Source organism: Daucus carota, chromosome 3 (genome assembly GCF_001625215.2).
Source record: "Daucus carota subsp. sativus chromosome 3, DH1 v3.0, whole genome shotgun sequence".
Taxonomy (NCBI): domain Eukaryota; kingdom Viridiplantae; phylum Streptophyta; class Magnoliopsida; order Apiales; family Apiaceae; genus Daucus; species Daucus carota.
This window is the reverse complement of record NC_030383.2, coordinates 39800380-39819358: the sequence shown is the minus strand read 5'-3', so window position 1 is coordinate 39819358 and position 18979 is coordinate 39800380. Positions and strand designations below refer to the sequence as shown.

Sequence of the window (18979 nt, the reverse complement as noted above, 5' to 3'; positions counted from 1 at the left end):
CAGAATCTTTGGGGGCATAGAGCCATAGACAATGGTTGCCAAGGATAGTGTCTCTACCGTATCTTTTTCTTGTTAAACAATCCGTACGCTAACCTTCGAAGTAAACGATGCAACTATATGACTTATTTCCGTGACTCCTTACTTGTGAGGCTAGTCAATTTTGTTCAAAAATTATTATAACCAGCATATAGAAACCGTATCCAAACCATCAATTGATAAACAAAATAAAGAAATAATGATATCACTTGAGAAGCATAACTGATGCTCCGGGAAACTAATCTTTATGACTGTATATCCAGCACAGCATTCATCTGCATTTGATTTCAAAGAGTAAAGGATCAAGCACTGTTCAGGTTTTCTTTTAGAGGGAGACTGGCAGAAGCAGCTTCAGCAGAGTGTGTAGTGGGGACTTGGCCAGAGCCATCTGCCACTTTTCGTTCCTCGTGTTCAGACATCTTTTCTTTTGTCTTCTGCTCCACTTCCTCTAAAGCCTTTGTAACTCCACTTAAGTTTTCATTTTGAGGAAGACTGGCAGAAGCACCTTCAACGGAGTCGGTACCAGGGACTTGGCCCGAGCCAACAGCCTCTTTCTTTCCCTCGTCTCTTGACAATTTCGCTTTTGTCTTCTGCCCCACTTCTCCTGCAGCCTTTGTAACCCTACTAAAAGCACCAACTACCCAGGAAGTTCCTGTCAGCAAGTAACGATTCTTCATAATGGTAGATCCAGCACTATTAACTTTCTGCTGTGCAGTAGTAAAAGCTGTCCTGGTCTTCTCAGAAACCTGAAGCTTCTGGTCTATTGCTTTCACTCTATCATTCATCATTGTTGCCCCTGTGCTAAATCTCCGAGTAAGCCCTATCTTTTGGTCAAAGGAAGCAACTCTGGCTGAAGCACTGGAAGTGAGCCGGTGTCTCTCATCAAAGGACTTCGCTCTGTTAAGTGCGTCTTTTCCCAAGGTGAAGCCCCTGGCTAACATGCCACTGACAACATCCTCTGCTTTTTGGACAACCATTGGAGTCTCACCTACATTTTGGTTCTCTGTTTCCTGTAAAGGTTGAACATTATGGTCAAATAAACTATAACAAAGAACATTAGAAAAGAAAACATAGTTGACAGAAAGAATATTGCTTAAAAGGTGAATACAATGGGAGCTGCTGGAGCACTTAGCGGCAAATTGTAATCGGGTGCCAGATCAATAGTGACAGTCTGATCAACGATCGTTGCTCCCTGAAGATAACAAGGCAGTGTGACATACTCATGATACAAAAAGGAAAAAGTACATTACACATATTGTAAAATCATTTTTACACCTTGGTTTATATACATTTTACACCTTGGTTAGAGATTCAGCAAAAACTAATAACAAAAATAAAATTGCGATATCAGACTTAATGACATTGCGGCATTATGTACTACTACCGATTCCAAGTGGATTGTTTTTCTAATTCGTAAACTGATCTCATTGATGATTGTACAGTAGAGGGAGTAATAAGAATGACTGGGGGCCAAATGAAACCATCATGAACATCTTATGTCAGATAACCGATTCAGAGATATATATGACCTAAGAAAACAGTAATCACCAGAGGTTTAATGGTAGATTTTAATGGTAGATTTTAAGAAACTGTATTTCCACTAAAGTCTTCCTACATGCATGAGAAAAAACTCTACTAGAGGTTGTGCTTGATGGGACCCTAAACAGGACAACGTTAATGAAACCAAACCAGGAAGTATGAAACAAACAGACCCTCACTAGACCATATGGTACGCATAAAAGAGAAACAATATTATCTTACCTGTATTAATATATACATTAAATAATGCATAATACAATAATGATACACATTGAACTTCGGATGAATAAGAATGGAAACAGCTTGGAAAAGACGACCTACATATTTATATTTAAAAGTCCGGACTTAGTTTTATGTTGACGATTTCAAACAAGTTGTGGGATATTGACAATAAGAGCAGCCCTTTTACCTGCCTAACAAACAACTAGAACCTCACAGAGTGATTTCTATAAAGTATCTACAACCAACCATAATAACAATACTTCAGGGAACCTTCTCCACTAATCAATCCAACAGATTACTGCGAGGAAGACCAGCAACAACTATTATTGCACACCAGAACTAGATGAAATTACTATGCTACAAATCTTTTAAGTACACACAAATATGAATGTGTTTATGTTTTGGAAGAGACATGTGTATTTAGCTATCAAGTGAGTATAGTGGCCAATAGCGCATAGTTGGTGTCTTTTCTCTCTGTGCATGGCACCTGAAGTACAACAGTGAAGCTCCATACAGCACACCGTTGATCAATGTTTAGTGAGGAATATCCCTCCAGTGTCAAAACCAGGTGACATTTCTTTGTTGTCGGCTAATTGAACAAAGTTGTACATACTTGTTGCTTGTTGTAGAAACAGTTACAACACATGTCTAAATGAGATTATAAGTACATATATCAATTCAACATACCGAAAGTAGCACTGCTTTCTCCGCACCCTGAGCATCTTTAAAAGTGACATATGCAATTTGAGAACGCTCGGTGTCACTAATGAATTAGAAACTGATTAGAGAGTCATCCTGTTACTTCCACTCATAAGAGAATTTAACTCGTACGAGGCTAAAGATAAGACCATGCGCAAACAAGATAACCGAAACTATTATGACCAACTAACCTTTGCCAATCAATACATTCGATTTCACCAGAGAATGAGAAGAACTCCTTGATATCATTCTCAGAAGCACTTAAGGAGACATTGTTAACGGACACTGATCTCACCTAAAGCACATCAAAAACTTATTTTACAACTCACTTTTTTACACATATTTTTAATCATAACTAAGCATAATCACTCCCTCCGTCCCATTTAAAATTATACGTTCACTATTTGGCACGCACTTTAATACTTCTATAAAATATGATTTTATAATTTATTTTTGAGATTTTCTTTTTCTAAATAAAAATTTAATAGTTGAATTTTTTTTATTCGAAAAAAATTCCTAAAAATAAGTTATCAAACTATATCTTATAAGAGCATCAAAACTATGTGCCTCTCCATCTGTGTATACAACTCAACTCAGGGAAAATACTTTTTATTAAATTTATATTAATAAAAGTTATGAAAAAATTAAAATTGTGTCAAATGTAAGTATTATTTTTATTCGTCTCACTATCCTTACACATATTAAAAAGTCAAACATAGTTAAAATGAGACGGGTTGCAATAAATTATGCTAAAGACATAAGAAATGAAAAATGATATAAGCAGGCGTCGAAATCTAACAACAGAGGACTAGCTTTATGGATAAAAATGACAATGATACACAGACATGCATTCGTTGTTATAAAAAAAGAGAGATGTTAATTTACTAGGAGTAATAAATAAAGGAAACTCACCGACATTGAGAGAGAGGCGGGAATTGATGGAAGATACACAAGGGTTAGAAGAAACGGACGCTCAGGAGAGATGAACAATAAGTACCTGTATGCATATACATGCCAATGTATGTATTCAATACGTATGAATAAAGAGAAACAGAGTGAAGCCGTCGAGAAATGAGCGTTACCCAGGGAGAGAGAGAGAGAGAGATCCAAACTTGATGCAGAGTGAAGCCGGTGTTTAAACGTCTACCCGATTATATCTTCACTCGCTCTGTCAGATTTTGATTTCGTTTTGTGATTTACAATTCTCGGAAACATTTAAGTAAGATTTTTTTTTAATTTAATGAAATACGATGTTGTTAGGAGAAAGGATAATCTAATAATCTTTTTTTCCATGATTTACGCAATTTATAAAAATAGTAAAAATTCGAACTTATTTGTAACACTAAATTTCCAAAAGAAATATGTGTTGAGTTGTTATTGGTTACTCCCTCCGTCCCTCTCAGTTATTTACGTTCACTGATTGCACGCATTTTGAGACTCCCATAAAGTATAATTTCATAATATTTTTTCAATTTTTTTTTTAATAAAAATTTATATATCAAATATTTATTCATAACAAAAAAAAATTTAAAAATATATTATGAAACTATACTTTAAATGAGTGTTGAACAACGTGTCAAAAAGTAACGTAAAGAAATGAGGGAAATAGAAGGAGTATTTTTATTTATAAATAAAATGGACTCCCATATACACATTTATTTTCATTAATCAAAACATGACATATATTTTTTTAATATTTATTTGTTATTTTAAATGAGTTAGGACCCTTTTAAACTAAAATAACAATATTTTAAATGAGGAGGTTATCGGATTGCCAAAAAACCTTATATAATACTCTCTCCGTCCCATTTTAGTTGTCACATTTGGTTTCGTACCGGTTCAATTGATCAAAATTTATTAATATTTTATCAATTGAAAAATAAAAAAAATATGCCACCGAAAATAACTTTTAATCTACTTTAAGATGTAATTTTCAGTTTTTTAAATTAATGAAAGAGTGACTTTCAATCTTTGGTCAAAAATTAGTTAATTTGACCAACAAAAAAAGAAATGTGACAACTAAAATGGGACGGAGGGATAATTGTCAAGAACAACTTGAATGAATTGAAATTCTTAATTAATGGAAAAAAGGTTCATAGATAAACATTACATGTAAAAAGTTATTGGTTTTCATGAAAATTGCTCGTTGACTAATAATTTAGTCAACACATCTAAAATAATTGAAAAATGTACTTTAAAATATAAACAATTATTTTAATCGGTACAATACAAATTTTACATGTTCAATAAATTTAATAAAATCAATATTCTGTCTTCCCACGGTTCTAGTAATTTTATACAATTTTTTTTATTACTTTGACATATATTTTAAATTGTGTATAAGAATGCATAACTTGATTTTGAAAAAAAAAATCAATAAAAATTTCTGAAAATTATAAAATGTGTGCCAAGTTATCTGTTCCAAATGTAAAACCACTAGAGGACATAAGTGATTTCTATTTAGTCAATCCCGTCTATGAGAAATCGATTTAATCAAAATTAATATATAAATTAATTTATAAGTCGTATATAATATAAAATTAAGGAATCAATGATTAAAAAATTCCCCTGTGAATCATGAAACCCTTAATCATCGAAACCTGCGGGGAAAACAATAACCTGGCTAGTTATTGTGGGATGATGTGAAAATGGACCGATTGTGTACGCGCCCACAAATCTGCGAAAGTTTTATTAGGCTGTGCTACCAAGTTTTTTTTAGGAGAGTAAGCAAGTGAATGCAGGTGATCATCTTATTTTTGAAGTGAAATTTGGAGTGAAACTACGTTATATCTGCACTCATTTGCACTTGCTTTTAAAAAACTCAAGGTCCTCTTCCAAGTTCTACATGTCTATTTTGATTTTCAATGAGTTAAATTGACCGATTTTTGATTAAACATTACAAATTATGTATTCATTATTTTTAAAATCCGAAAGTTGCATATTAAAATAGACTAAATGTACTTTCTAATGATATAATCTTTATTATTTTTTCCAATTATTAAAATTCGAAAGTTGCATATTAAATAGACTAAATGTACTTTCTAATGATATAATCTTTATTATTTTTTTCAATTATATGATACACGTAAATTTCAGTCAAAATATAATCAATTTAACCGGTCAAAAGTCAAAATAAACATGTAAAAGAAGACGGAAGGAGTAAAAACAGAAAACAACCCCTCCTCCTCTTACTCTAAGCAAAAGGAATTACTAGGGGTCTTGGGTTCGTGTTTGTTTCTGATTATATGTTTGGTTTAATTTGGTTATATGTTTGTCTGGCTTGTGATACCTTAAGGTTTAGATGAGTTGGTTACTTAACAATTTCATACTGTTATCACAAGTCATTCATGGTAGATACTGCAAATTATATATCTAAATGCTTAAACATGTCTATTTTCTGCAAAGAGGGCTGCTGATGCTGGACTTGCAAAAGATTTTCACTCGGTTGTAAGAGAATTCGACAATTAGTGCAGACAAATATTCAAACAAACTTCCTCATCTTAGCCTACTGTTTGTCTTTTAGATGATATAAGTTCAAACATCCAGAGTACGCATTCTTCAACCACTCGGGCTACTTTCCATCTCACAGAAGCTTCCAAGAATCAGAAATTAATTTCGTTACTCATCACAATTCGCAACTTTTTTCCCTCTTAAATGACTATGCATTCCTTCATTCATTATGCTAAAAAGAATTGAACATGGTTAATAAGTTGTGAGTGCAACACCAATACTGATATCTAAATTGTTTCTTTGGTTTTCTGCTTTCTGTGCAGAGCTGTTTGCTGCTGGTCATTTTTGGGATCATTCTCTTTATTTTGGTCATAGTTGTGGCGTCATGACTTGTGAAAAATAGCAAGTGAAATTTAGTTTATATTTTGGTGAAGATACTGTACAGCTTGAATTCCTGAACTCGGCGTGGTTCTGATTGTATATAAGGCGACAAAGATCAAATTTGTCTTTCGTATAGGGCAAGACTTGTAACTTAAATTCACAAATCACAACAATGATTTTCTCTGTATATGCAAACTTTCTGATTCATGTGGTTGCTTCATATAGTCTATTAACCTTCTCATTGCTGAACAATGTGTTTATAGATAATAGTAAAGATAATTTACCATAAGCTTTACATCCAAACATTCTCATTGCTCAACAATGTTTAGAGATAATGATAGTAAAGATAATTTACCATAAGCGAACACATCCAAAACATACTGTGGGAAACAAAATGAAAACCTTTTAAGTTATTTTTTTTTCCATTTATAAGAGTAAGAAACTACAGAGTATATTTTTACATACGTACTGATGGAAACAAAAAAAAACCTTTAAGCTATTTTTTTTCCATTTATAAAAGAAAGAAAGTACAGAGTATATTTCACATTGACTTGTATACAAACCTCATCAGCTAAGATTAAGCGCATGTTGTTCTAAATATATGGAGGACCATGGATCTAATGTCATAACCAGAGACACACAGGTGAGTGGTTGAGCCTGACTAAGGAATTATATGAAAGATATTAGATCGCTCAGATGTACCTTTTACATGCAATTGATGGAAATGTAGATTAAGTCCAGGTCATCAAAGTAGCAGAAGTGGATCTACTTTGCTCCCTTGGAAGATAAGACAGCTGATATGAAAATCACACTTTGTCCGCGCCTGACGCAAGAAGCCCCATCTGTTCAGTTAAATGATTCATATGCGCAGTTCTGTCCCATCCATTCTCTTGAACAAATTGCGTCTCTTGTTCCTTGCCATCTTTGATTTCCAGGGTGCTATGTCGATTGTCATCATCACTAGAATCACCGGTGTGTGGGCTTGTCGAAAGAAATTGTTCCCAGAAAATATCATTTATGCCTGGAAGTTTGGGAACATCATCCAGCAAGGCATGTACATCAGAATTGGAAGATAATTCATCAGTCTGAAGAGGAATCTCACCTCCTAGCAACCCTAAATCCATATTCAGACCTTCATAAGAGAAATCATTCACACCCATTTCTTTCGGAGGATCAAGCATACTTGTCTTTGGAAAAGATTGGGTTTCAGTATGGACAGCTGAGGGATGATGAGGATGACCCAACTCTGCATAGGGCTGTGAAGAAGCTGGTAGAACTTCTGAAAGGGTGACTCCGGAGTTCCGACTGGAGGAGCAACCATTGTCTAACAAATTGGTAGAAGAAGGTCCGTTTTCAATCAAGAAAGCATTTGTATTTTTTAGAGTAGGTTCCATTCTAGAAGATGTATCCATCTGAAGAATTTTACGGAGCATTTCTTGTGCTGCTTCATTTATTAATGGTTGGTACCTAACAATCTGCTTAGTGGGTGACAGATTGCCATGCTTGCCAACAAAAATTTCTTCTTTTGGTTGTCTCCTTTTTTTGGTCGCTCCAGAAATTCGCCGGTTGTTCTCACTCTGCTCTTCTACAAGCTGGGCTAAGACGCCTGGCCTCTGCATGGCATTTGCAAGAAATGACATCATTTGTTGTTGACGTTGCTCCATTAAGTGGACTCGATGCACAACAGTCTGCAGCTGGTTATCTGTCCCTTGCTGTTGCTGCCGCAACCTGACAAGCTCCTGCATGAGGACATTCTTGTCGGTTTTAAGGCTTTCGACCTCTTCATCTATCCCAAATCGAACTTCAAGTGAAGAAGCCGCGGACTGGGTCTGAACCTGAGGAACTTGCTGTTGAGTTTGTGGATGACCAGGTTTTCGCCTGGTTATACCCTTCAAAAGGTGCTTTTGGCCTCTGAGAAACCCCTCGTTTGCAAACTCCCAACGCTCTGAGTCAATCTTTCTAAACCCCTGTGAGATTAAAAAGGAAAGACAGGGGAAATGCAACAGCATGAAAAACAAAACAAAATAGGGAACTACAGTAAATTCCTATAGAAAACATCAAAGAACACCAAGGACTCCTGCAAACCCTTAAGAAAAAATGCAATTTAAAACATAAATGCAATGGGTAGAACAATAGGACTTATAATAAACAGCTGCAGGTACGAAATTAGAAACATATAGGCATTGGCAGACAAGATAGGTAGGAATGATGATCAAGATTGAAGAACCTATTTACTAAATAAAACGAATTGGGAAGTTAATTAATTGATTCACAAGCTCATTGTCGAGGAAACTCATTTTGTAATATCACATGGATAAAAATCAACCCTAGTTCTCAAAACCAAATAAGGTAAGGGTAAATATGAAAAGGTACAGCAAGAATGTTTAACATAATGATATCTTTATAGGAGGGAGAGAGAGAGAGAGAGAGAGAGAGAGAGAGAGAGAGAGAGAGGGAGGGAGAGGGAGAGGGGGAGAGGGGGAGAGAGAGAGAGCGAGAGAGAGAGAGAGAGAGAGAGAGAGAGAGAGAGAGAGAGAGAGAGAGAGAGACGAACATAAGTATTCAATTGCCTGATAAAGCTGGAGAAATTGTTGTGCTTGAAGTATTTGGGCAAAAGAAGAGAGGAGAATTGAGGAACATCCCAGACGATGAAGCTGTTGCCGTCGGAGCTCCAAGAAACGAGAGGGTCGGTGGAAGGATGATCTACAACTTCATAAGTCTTGCTCAGAAACGGCGCCGGTGAATTCCCCCCGCCGATCGCTACTGAATTACTGCTTTTGCTCTCCTGTTCCATCCCACGATTCTAACACCACCGATTTATTTCCCCTTACTAAGATTATTTAATTTAATATAATAATAATAATATCAGCTATATTATAAACACACGTTTCTCTCCTACATGTATATTGTGTATTTGTGTGCTGCGCTGGGACACACCGCCAGTCGCCTCCTCTTTTCGACCTGCTTTTTCTTTATCTCCTTCGGGTGTATTCAAATGTTAGTGAAAACAATTTTTTTTTAATAGTTATAATTTATCAAATATATAAATTATTATAATAATAATTTATTATTTTAAGTGATTTTATAATATTTCTAAAATCAAAATTTAAAACCAAACATAAGTCACCAATAAAATTAGAATTTTCAACTTTTCAAATTATGATATATAAATCAGAAATTGATTTATAAATTTTTCATGCAACCTATAGAAATAAGCTGATTCCGATTTTCCATAAGTCAAGATCTCCAACCCTGTCCTAACTCAAAATTAATTAATAAAAATTATATTATGTAAAAAAATTCAACTTCAATAATATATAGTTGATACCTATAATTTTAGTCAACCTTATGATGTGAGCTATATTGATCATCGTCTTGAGACGTGTATCGTCTTGAACCGTGTATAAATCATACCCACATTTTTTACTCATTCATATAAATTTATATCTCTAATATAAAAATTAAGATGAAAAGAGTGAATATAAAATTAAAACAACATTGTAATCCAATTTCATATAGACATCCGTGTCGAAATTCATATCTCTAATATAAAAATTTGATTAAAGGGAACAAATATAAAATTAAATATCCAATTCCGTCTAAGCATCTGGACTCTCAATTGATTGAATACTGAACATATGAGGCTCATGTGAAATTTTTTATTGAAGTCGAATTTTTTTATCCAAAATTTAGATCGGGTAAAACACCCCGATTTACAGGAAATTATCACCGCAGCCTAGAGCACGAGTAGGGCTGAGCATTCGGTCGGTTCGGTCCAAAACCGGACCGAACCGAATAGATCGAGAACCGAAGTTTCATTTTTTTTTCGGGCCGAACCGGACCGAAGTTATATTGGACCGAACCGGACCAAACCGAAATAATTCGGTTCGGTCCGGTCCGGACCAAAAGAACTGAAATTATTTTAAAACTAAAAACTTATATTATAAATAAAATTAAAATTCGTGATTTATTTTAAAATTTTCATATTAATTAATCACCTCCAATTCATTAAAGATAGATATAATTAAATTTACAAATTACATATTATAATTATAACATATAAGTTATATATAATATAAATATCAATTAAAAAATATATATATTTTGGACTATTCGGTCTATTCGGTCCGGACCGAAATATTTTTTTACGGACCGGACCGGACCGGACCGAAATATTTTTTTACGGACCGGATCGAATTTTATTTCGGTTTATTCGGTCCGGACCGAATGGACCGAATTTTTAGAAAATTAGGACCGAACCGAACCAAATTTACACGGTTCAGTTCGGTTTTTCGGTTCCGGTTCGATTTTGCTCACCCCTAAGCATGAGCACGCCGGGGCAGTTTAGTCATATCCTACGCGTCAACGATGAAAACCAGAAGGTTTGTTGGTTATTTTTTAATTTTCTTAAAAATTCTTTATAGTACTCCCGAGAAGAAAAAGAAGCCCGGTTGCTTTGTTTTGGCGAGGGAAGATTGAAGAACCAAAAAACAAGAGCTGCATCGAATTCTGCATATACACAACAGATTCATCTACTCGACATCTTTCAAGTTGTTAGATCAAACATCAATCGGTATGTTAATCACTTGTCATCTTAATTCAGCTCATATAGTTTCCGTATCTAATCATTCACATTTCAATCTCTTTGATGTTGATCTTGAAGGATTCATGAGCAATCCTTACATTTCCCCCAAATTCAGGTTACTAATTAGTACAAATTCACTTCATCTCTGAATTTCAATCGCATCGATGGTGAACCTGTATAAACCGCCTTGTGCTAGTATCTTTTATAGGCCTATTAGGCCCTCTGATTTGCAGCTTCTCGAGAAACTCCATGCCGATCTTTTTCCTATCAGGTTATTACTTTTAATTTCTCTGCTCACGTCAGTTTTGAAATATAGGTTATCACTTTTTTTCACGAATTTCTGAGTCCTTTGGCCGGCTAGTTAAAATTATTATTTTTAAAATTTTACTTTTTTGAATTATAATATTAATCATGTATTTTTATTCAAAACAAAAAAAATAATCTAAAAATGATGATTTAAACTATGAAGTCAAAGAGCTTAGAGATATGCGTATTTCAAAACAGAGGGAGTAATTTGTTTGGCCACTACCAATTGTTTCTTTTTCTAGATATGAGTCGGAATTCTACTTGAATGTTGTTCATGGTCGTGATATTGTCTCCTGGGGCGCTGTTGATCGGAATCGCTCGGATGGTCTAAGTGATCAGCTTATTGGATTTGTCACTGCCAGACTTGTTATGGCAAAAGGAAGTGATGTGAGTTCTGTGTCTGCACTAGTAGCAAACTTTGCATTCAACTTATCGCTTCTTGTCGAGAAAATTGAAAATCATGATTAGTATGGGAGATTTATGTAAGAAACTTATTGTTTATACGCAGATGATGTTTTGATAGTAATACTAAAGATTAGTATTGGATGATTTATGTAAGAATAAGGTCTAAAGAAACCTCTTATGATGCATCCATCATTTTAGAAAAATTAGTTAGAGTTGGCAGGTGTGTGCATTGATAGATCATTTGTTTCATATATTCAACTTTAGGAACTTATCATCTGCAAACATAATTTATTCACAGGTGGAAGATATACTCAGATTCGAAACGTCAGAAGCAAACCAGACTCTAGTTTATATTTTGACACTTGGAGTGGTGGAATCTTATAGAAATTTTGGCATTGGTCAGTTCTTTGTCTTTGTAATATAGCACAATCACATCTCTTGGCAGGAAAAGGGATGGAGAGAAATATTTTTTTTTTTTGGGGGGGGGGGGGGGGCAGTGGGAAAAGTGCAAGGGTGTCATCCACTGGATATTCCGCTGGCATATCTGGCAGCTTAAATTAATGTGGGATCTTTAATGTTATAAAAGTCAAGTTTTGAGGGTTTGCGTTTTTGGTAAACAAAAATAATAACCAAATTTGGAAACTGACACGAGTTTGGATGCCAGAAGATGTGATTATCCTATTTATAAAGTTCATATTTTTTTGCGACTTCTGTCATCCTTTGCAATAAGATGTCTTTTGCTGTTTTTCAGCCACTTCATTAATCAAAGAGGTTATCAAGTATGCTTCAAACATTACAATGTGCCAAGCAGTTTACCTACATGTGATTTCCTACAATAATTCTGCCATCCATCTTTACGAGAAAATGTCCTTTCAGTGTGTACGGAGATTGCACGCTTTCTATTTCATCAACGGGCAGCATTATGATTCATACCTGTTCATATATTATGTAAATGGTGGTCGATCTCCTTGCTCGCCATTGTAAGTGTCTTTTTCTAAATTTATGCTAGTACCTGGAAGTATATTCAAGTTCATTAAGAGTTTAAGACTGATGTTCTTCCGTTACGAAAAGGCTTATATATAATTTGAACCTTTAGTGTTACATACGTGTACCATCAATCTTTATTTGTTAGCAATCTGGCCATTAAACTTTATAGTTGAAACTTTCCAAGGTCAAAGATAGTGAAATGCCTATCATGTGCCTTGAACCTGAGTGAGGGGTAGTGTCTGTCATTTGTGGGCATATGTCCCTCAATTTGACATATATTCCTACTTTAAGTACTAGGTTCATATATACATATATAAGCCGTGCGTATATGATGAGAAAAGATGCTAATTTTCCTCTTTTATAAACTAACATCAGGTGTGTATCACGTAAGACACTGGAAACACAAAAGATTACCTTCTCTGGGGGTCAGCTCCCCTTCCCGTTGCCCAAAAAAGCAATATCATGGCAGAGGTTCATATCGTTCAATTATGTCAATTACAAAGATTGTTTGCTAAATTTTAAACTAATAGAATTAATTCGTACAGTTCATTAAGCCTGGAGGTTTAAGTTGTTTTTTAGATTGGAGAAAAACAAAGGTGGAACTACAAAATATAAGAAAATAGTTGCTTTGGGTCGTAAAATTTTAAATTTTAGGTGTTTGATGATCACTTTATTTATTTATTTATTTATTTATTTTTTTGTTTGTTAAAGTTAGATTGGATGTCTTTGGACAAATATAGTTATTATAATCTGCTTAGCCAAAAGTAAATTTTAATATATCTTGGTCATCATTAGAGTTAAAAGTAAGGGGGGAAAAATCGTAGGATATCTACTAGTACTAGGGGGTCATCAAAACAAGATCAAATAGCATTGTAATTAAGCTTGTCAATGAAGGGTGATGGGATAAAGATTGAGGATCACATGTATTGAAATATGTAAAATTGTATATATGTTGCAGCATGTTGATAATAACACAATGTTTTTTGGCTGACTTTTTAATAACAAAATTTTTACTCTCATCAACTAACTAAGTTCCTTGAACCTACTGTTTTCTAGAGAACTTGCGACGATTTTCATTGCTTACATAAGGTGTGGATTTAAAGCAGCTGCATCAAAGTTATGGAGGAAGAAAGATAAGAAGGTACCTGTGTGGATGAAGTGTAAAGAAAGCAGTGGCCTACTACCAACAACGCAAAACAAGAGAATCCTCACAAGTCACAACTGAGGTTATTGTGTCAGATTGTTTTAACTTATAATGATCTTTTCACTGCTGTAACACAAGATCAAATCCCGATAGTCAATTGTATCTTGTTCTTGGAAGTTTGTTTCTTTTATTTATTTGATCAACTTCATAGTAGCCTTGACCATGCTCTTATGTTGCAAGTGTATGTAGTTGTTCCTCCTTTTCCCAGAGTTGGACACTTAAATTTCTATCTAGACAGCAAAGCTCAACAGTAGATTTTTATTCTTCAGTTCCATTGTCTCCGCCACCCTCTTTGCAATCCCTAGTGAGTGAACTAAGAAAATGGTATTTAGTGTTGCCCCCCCTTCTTTCTGTGCTCCACTTTCTTTAATAATCACAGCAAGGTAGATAAATATATCAGATCGGTAAAATAATTTCATATATTTGGCCCTATGGTACAATAGTGAAGCATTTTTTCTTGACTCGTTCCATAAGCATGACTATACCATTGTGCATTATGTTTGTATTAGTAAAGATATCTTTATCTGACTGATTCTGCATAGATTTCTGTATATAGAATATAGAATGCGAGAGGTTGATTCCATATGAAGTACGCTTGTTTTCATATTTCCTGGAATGTTAAATTGAATAAATCAATTTTGGATACTTTATGCCCACAACTAAACAGGAACACCCGTGAAAAAAAAAAGGATTTTGTGAAATTCATTTATGAAAGAAAATTGAAAAAATGGACAGATTTAGTTCTTTTCAGTTGGTACTTGTTCTCTCCCTTAAACCGAGCCTTGATCGTTTGTCTTTGAGCGCATTTGTTGGTAATATTGAAAAGCCTGTCCTACCACAATTGTCCTATACTTGCTGGTAAAATTAATTTGTCAATCCTATGGTTTGGAAATATGAATGAGCAGCAAAAGTCTTGCCTGAAGTTCTTTATTAGGGTATTCTGTTAGAGCCATGAGTGGCTGATTGGTGGCTTATGTAGAGACTAGAGAGAGATACTAGCTCGTGGTGACCAAGAAGTTAAAGAGCATTCCAATTTTCAATGGATGAAAGTGACCGTGCTCAAGGAAACAAAAGAGGCCGCTCAAACAACTCTTTGGAATATTCATTTTGAAAGATACGGCAAGGCAAAGCTGCCTGTGCTGAAAGCAAAAGTGTGGCTGTAATTGCTATGGACGAAGGAACAGAATGGAAGAAAGCATGAAATGCTTTGTGCATAATTTTGATGGTATTTATGTGTACATTATGTGTGTTTTGTCAGTAAAAATCTTTTAAATTTGGTGGTTAAACAATTAATTGGTGAATACTTGCAGGTGAGCAGCTGGTAATTGTGGAGGTTGACTTATTGGATGAGTTTTAAAGGGACTGTGCACGCCTTTTTCTTCAGGAGGAGTAGGTAATGTCCGGATTATTAGTACCTTTACCACCAAAGAAGATAGTTGAGAACTTGAGATTATATGGTGATTCATTTTGTGGCAGCATTAGCCGAGACTGTAACAGATCCACAACGTTTAGGATTTTCTTTTAGACTGATGATCAATGCGGGGAAGTTCTGACTTGAAACTCGGGCACAGGCTTCCATGCTCGTGATATTTATGAATGATATCATTATTCATTTTTGATTTACAACTGTTGTTATTATATACTATGGTTTGTTATCAAAAATACCATCCGTCATTGAAATGTTAATTTAACGTTAACTGGATCATAATTTTTTTCTCAACTATTAAAGGTACTACTTTGATATTGGTATTTTATAAACGGTTTTTCTATGGTGTGCCCATGGGCACATGTTAAGCGCGGAAAATTTTGTGCTTAAGAGATTTTGATTGGTTCCTCTCTCTTGATAATGGTGGACCCCCTGCAAATACACCAACCACACCAATCAAAATCTCCCAAATACAAAAGTTTCCGCGCTTAGCATGTGCCCGTGGGCATACACTAGACAAACCGTTTTATAAATAGTACAACCACACCATTTTTTCATTAGATATGGATATTTCTATTATGAAATAGGTATTTTTTTTTATAAGATAAATGATAAAGGAAATAGGTATTTTTTTTTATAAGATAAATGATAAAGGGGTGAAATCTAAAGCGGAGATTGATAAGAGGAAACAACCCTCACTACCCTCAGAAATCTCAAATGGGGGAAAGAACAGATCCAAGTAAGGAGGTAATGGTGTACTGGATCCCGCTAGCAAAGAGTAGAATCAGCAATTGATCCTAAGCTGCTGAGTGAGTGTATACAAGGGGAAGAAGAAGCTCCGTGGAAGTTCTAAGGTTTTAAGTTTAACCGGTTTTATATGGAACCTGACCTTATATATATACACGTACTCCTTGCTCCCCGCATATTTTTTACGTTATTCTTTGGCATGCATTTTAATGATTCTATTAAGTATAGTTTTATAATATTTTTTAAATTTTTTTCGGAATAAAAGTTTGACGTTAAATTTTTTATTAAAAAAACGAAAAAAAAAACGTTATGAAACTCTACTTCACAGCAGTCTCAAAATGCGTGAACGTAAACAACATACTAAAGGAGTATATAATTTTATGAGTTTGGTTTATTAATCAAAATTATTTGGATGATAAAACATATTTACATATAATAAATTTCTAGTTTCAACTTATATTTATATAAAGTAATTTTTTGTGTGGAGTAGAGTATTAATTTTCTTTTTAAAAAAAACTTTAGACAACTCCAAACTTGAAAATAGCCCTAATTTGTATGGTTTTTTTAATTGTATTTTGACGGGGCCCCCTCTAACTCTAAGTATGTGATGTTAACATGCAATTGAAGATTTTCCCATAGCAATACAGTAGAAACTCTTTAAATTAATACTCGGTAAATTAATAAACTCTCTAAAATAATAAATTTGTCCGGTCCCGACTTGGGTCAATGTAAAAAATTGAAAAACTCGATAAAATAATAAGATAATAATTTTTTGGGAAATCCCTTTATAATTTTCGTTCCCAAGAAAATCATAAATTAATAATTCATAGAAACTGAAAAAAAATATATTACACTCTATTAAAATATGATTCAATAGTTGTCTGTTTTCTTTTTAGATTTCGGGCCATCCTGTGAGATATGGTTTGAATACTCTAACATATTCATGTAATTTATATATGCCAAACCTGTTTAAGAATATATTGAAAACATTTATTCCTCTTCTTTACATTTGCTGTACAGTACTTTAAAAATCGTTATTGATTTCCAATAAATATGAACACGGTAGTCCCAAAGTTCGCTGCAATGTAATTCTAAGAGGCAGAGACTAATTTGCTTTTTTGTTTGGTATGTTAATTTATATACAATATATTTTTTTCGTTTGGTATTTACAATATAATCAATTAAAAACTCTTTAAATTAATAATTATTAATTTATCGATAAATTAATAACTCTCTACATTAAAAAATTTTCCCGATCTCGACATTATTAATTTATAGAGTTTTTACTGTACTATGCTCCGTCGAATCCGATCACTGACAAAAGCAATATATAGGAACAAAAATTCAAAACTACACATGCATGCAAACTACCCAGCTCCAATAATACCGTATTATTAATGTTTATAAGTTAACTAGTTGAGAAGCCGCGCGCTAGAGGTGAGCATAAAAATCTGAAATCCGGATTATCCGATTTTCCTATCCGGTATCCGATTAAAAAAATCCGGAAAATCGGATATCCGATTCGAATAAACCGGACCGGATATCCGATCCGGTTTTTTTCTATAAATTCGGATACGGATCCGGATCACTTATATATAAGAAACCGGATATCCGAATCCGATCCAGTTTCAATATATTTAATAAAAATTATTTTTATAAATAATATATTATTAATTTTTAACTTTGTAAAGTGAATTTTGAGAGTCTGTTACCTCTAAATACAGTAAATTTCAGGTTTTTTATGCATTCATCCTGAGTCTGTGATCTTTTTTTTGTAAAGTCTACATACACGTAGATGAATTGTATCGAAATACAATAAACCGCATCAGGGATTTCTTTCTTTCAAGAAAGTTTATCATCTAACCGAAAGTCATGCAAGCATAACTCCGGACGCTTAGACAATAAAGCTTAAATGAATAAGTAAAGAAAACCCATAAGTCCCGTAGCTTCCAGAGTATCCTGAAAAAACAAATCAAACAAAACATAAATCAACATACAAAAAAATCACACACATATAAGTTTAATTAAAGTAAAATAGAAAATCTAATAAAAAGCAAAACAAAAAAATATATATATTAAAAATAGATAGAAAATAAAATAATATAGAAATATTAATTAATTTCTAACCAAAGGAAAATCCTTTGGTTAGACACATAAAAATTAATTTTTTTGGAACAATAAAAATTAAAATTTAAGTGAGGAGTAAAGGATGAAATATAATTAAATAAAATGATCATCAAAATGGTCAATAAGCCATTAAAAGTGGCATCCATAATTGGAACAAAAAGCCATAAAAAGCACGATAAAGCCATTAAAGGCACAATAAAGTCATCATTAATGACACCCATAAATGGTTTTTAAATTTTGAATCTTTGAAAAATAATAAAAGTAAACAATTTTCAAATTTGGATAGTAATTGATTATAACTTAAGAAAAGTTGACTAATCTCCATAATATACAGACAACACATTTAAGGAGCATTAAAACATATTTAAGACATATAAATCCAAAACCAATTTCAAATTTAAATTTATCAATTTAAGATAATTCATTTGTATATAAACGGTCAATTAATTATTCAAATTAAAGCATAATTTACTCAAATTAAAAACAAAACTACAAGTTAATGCATGTAGTGGAAAGTCAAATTCCAAATATAAACAAATTTGATAAACAAATTTAAAAAGGAGTCAACTATCCATTCAAAAATAACTGATTTTAAGATTTGCAATTACTACTATTAAAACCAAATAATATTCAAAATTACAAATCTAAAACTAGAATCACGGAATAAAATTAGTCAGTCAGGCTAATCTAATATTGCAACCCGCACTAATTAAGTCACCAGTGCACCGACTCCACCGTCACCATCCAAGAATCGCAAACAATTATCATGAACACTAGCGAAAAAACTAAAAATCGAACATGAAGATACAAAACACCAAATGTAACTGATCCTATATATAATAAAAGATCGATAATATCTATCCAA

General features: G+C 33.6%; 3 protein-coding genes across 6 annotated transcripts; 1 reads left to right on the top strand and 2 right to left on the bottom strand.

Annotated features, from left to right (window-relative positions):
- Positions 1-186: 186 nt before the first annotated feature.
- LOC108212457 (binding partner of ACD11 1) lies at positions 187-3587 on the bottom strand. The gene is made up of 5 exons (XM_064090742.1): positions 3409-3587; positions 2688-2791; positions 2485-2560; positions 1145-1228; positions 187-1046 (listed from the first exon to the last, which is right to left on the bottom strand). Exons 1-5 carry the CDS (start codon positions 3412-3414, stop codon positions 339-341), a joined length of 978 nt encoding a protein of 325 aa, XP_063946812.1. The 5' UTR covers positions 3415-3587; the 3' UTR covers positions 187-338.
- Positions 3588-6811: 3224 nt separating this feature from the next.
- LOC108214452 (heat stress transcription factor A-1b) lies at positions 6812-9245 on the bottom strand. Its single transcript, XM_017386448.2, has 2 exons — positions 8882-9245; positions 6812-8294 (listed from the first exon to the last, which is right to left on the bottom strand). Exons 1-2 carry the CDS (start codon positions 9119-9121, stop codon positions 7134-7136), a joined length of 1401 nt encoding a protein of 466 aa, XP_017241937.1. The 5' UTR covers positions 9122-9245; the 3' UTR covers positions 6812-7133.
- A 1462-nt stretch (positions 9246-10707) lies between these two features.
- Positions 10708-15456, top strand: LOC108214453 (histone acetyltransferase MCC1). 4 transcript variants are annotated; one of them, XR_010289699.1, is made up of 9 exons: positions 10712-10900; positions 10991-11183; positions 11461-11605; positions 11922-12021; positions 12375-12603; positions 12986-13081; positions 13667-13836; positions 14794-15039; positions 15125-15456. XR_010289699.1 is itself a non-coding variant. In XM_064088792.1 (7 exons), exons 2-7 carry the CDS (start codon positions 11077-11079, stop codon positions 13833-13835), a joined length of 846 nt encoding a protein of 281 aa, XP_063944862.1. In that variant the 5' UTR covers positions 10713-10900; positions 10991-11076; the 3' UTR covers positions 13836-14082. The 4 variants fall into 4 exon arrangements, 3 of the variants coding, with proteins under 3 accessions (XP_063944864.1, XP_063944862.1, XP_063944863.1); XM_064088792.1 differs by lacking the exons at positions 14794-15039; positions 15125-15456 and having other exon boundaries at positions 10713-10900; positions 13667-14082; XM_064088794.1 differs by lacking the exons at positions 11922-12021; positions 14794-15039; positions 15125-15456 and having other exon boundaries at positions 10708-10900; positions 12500-12603; positions 13667-14082.
- Positions 15457-18979: the final 3523 nt, after the last annotated feature.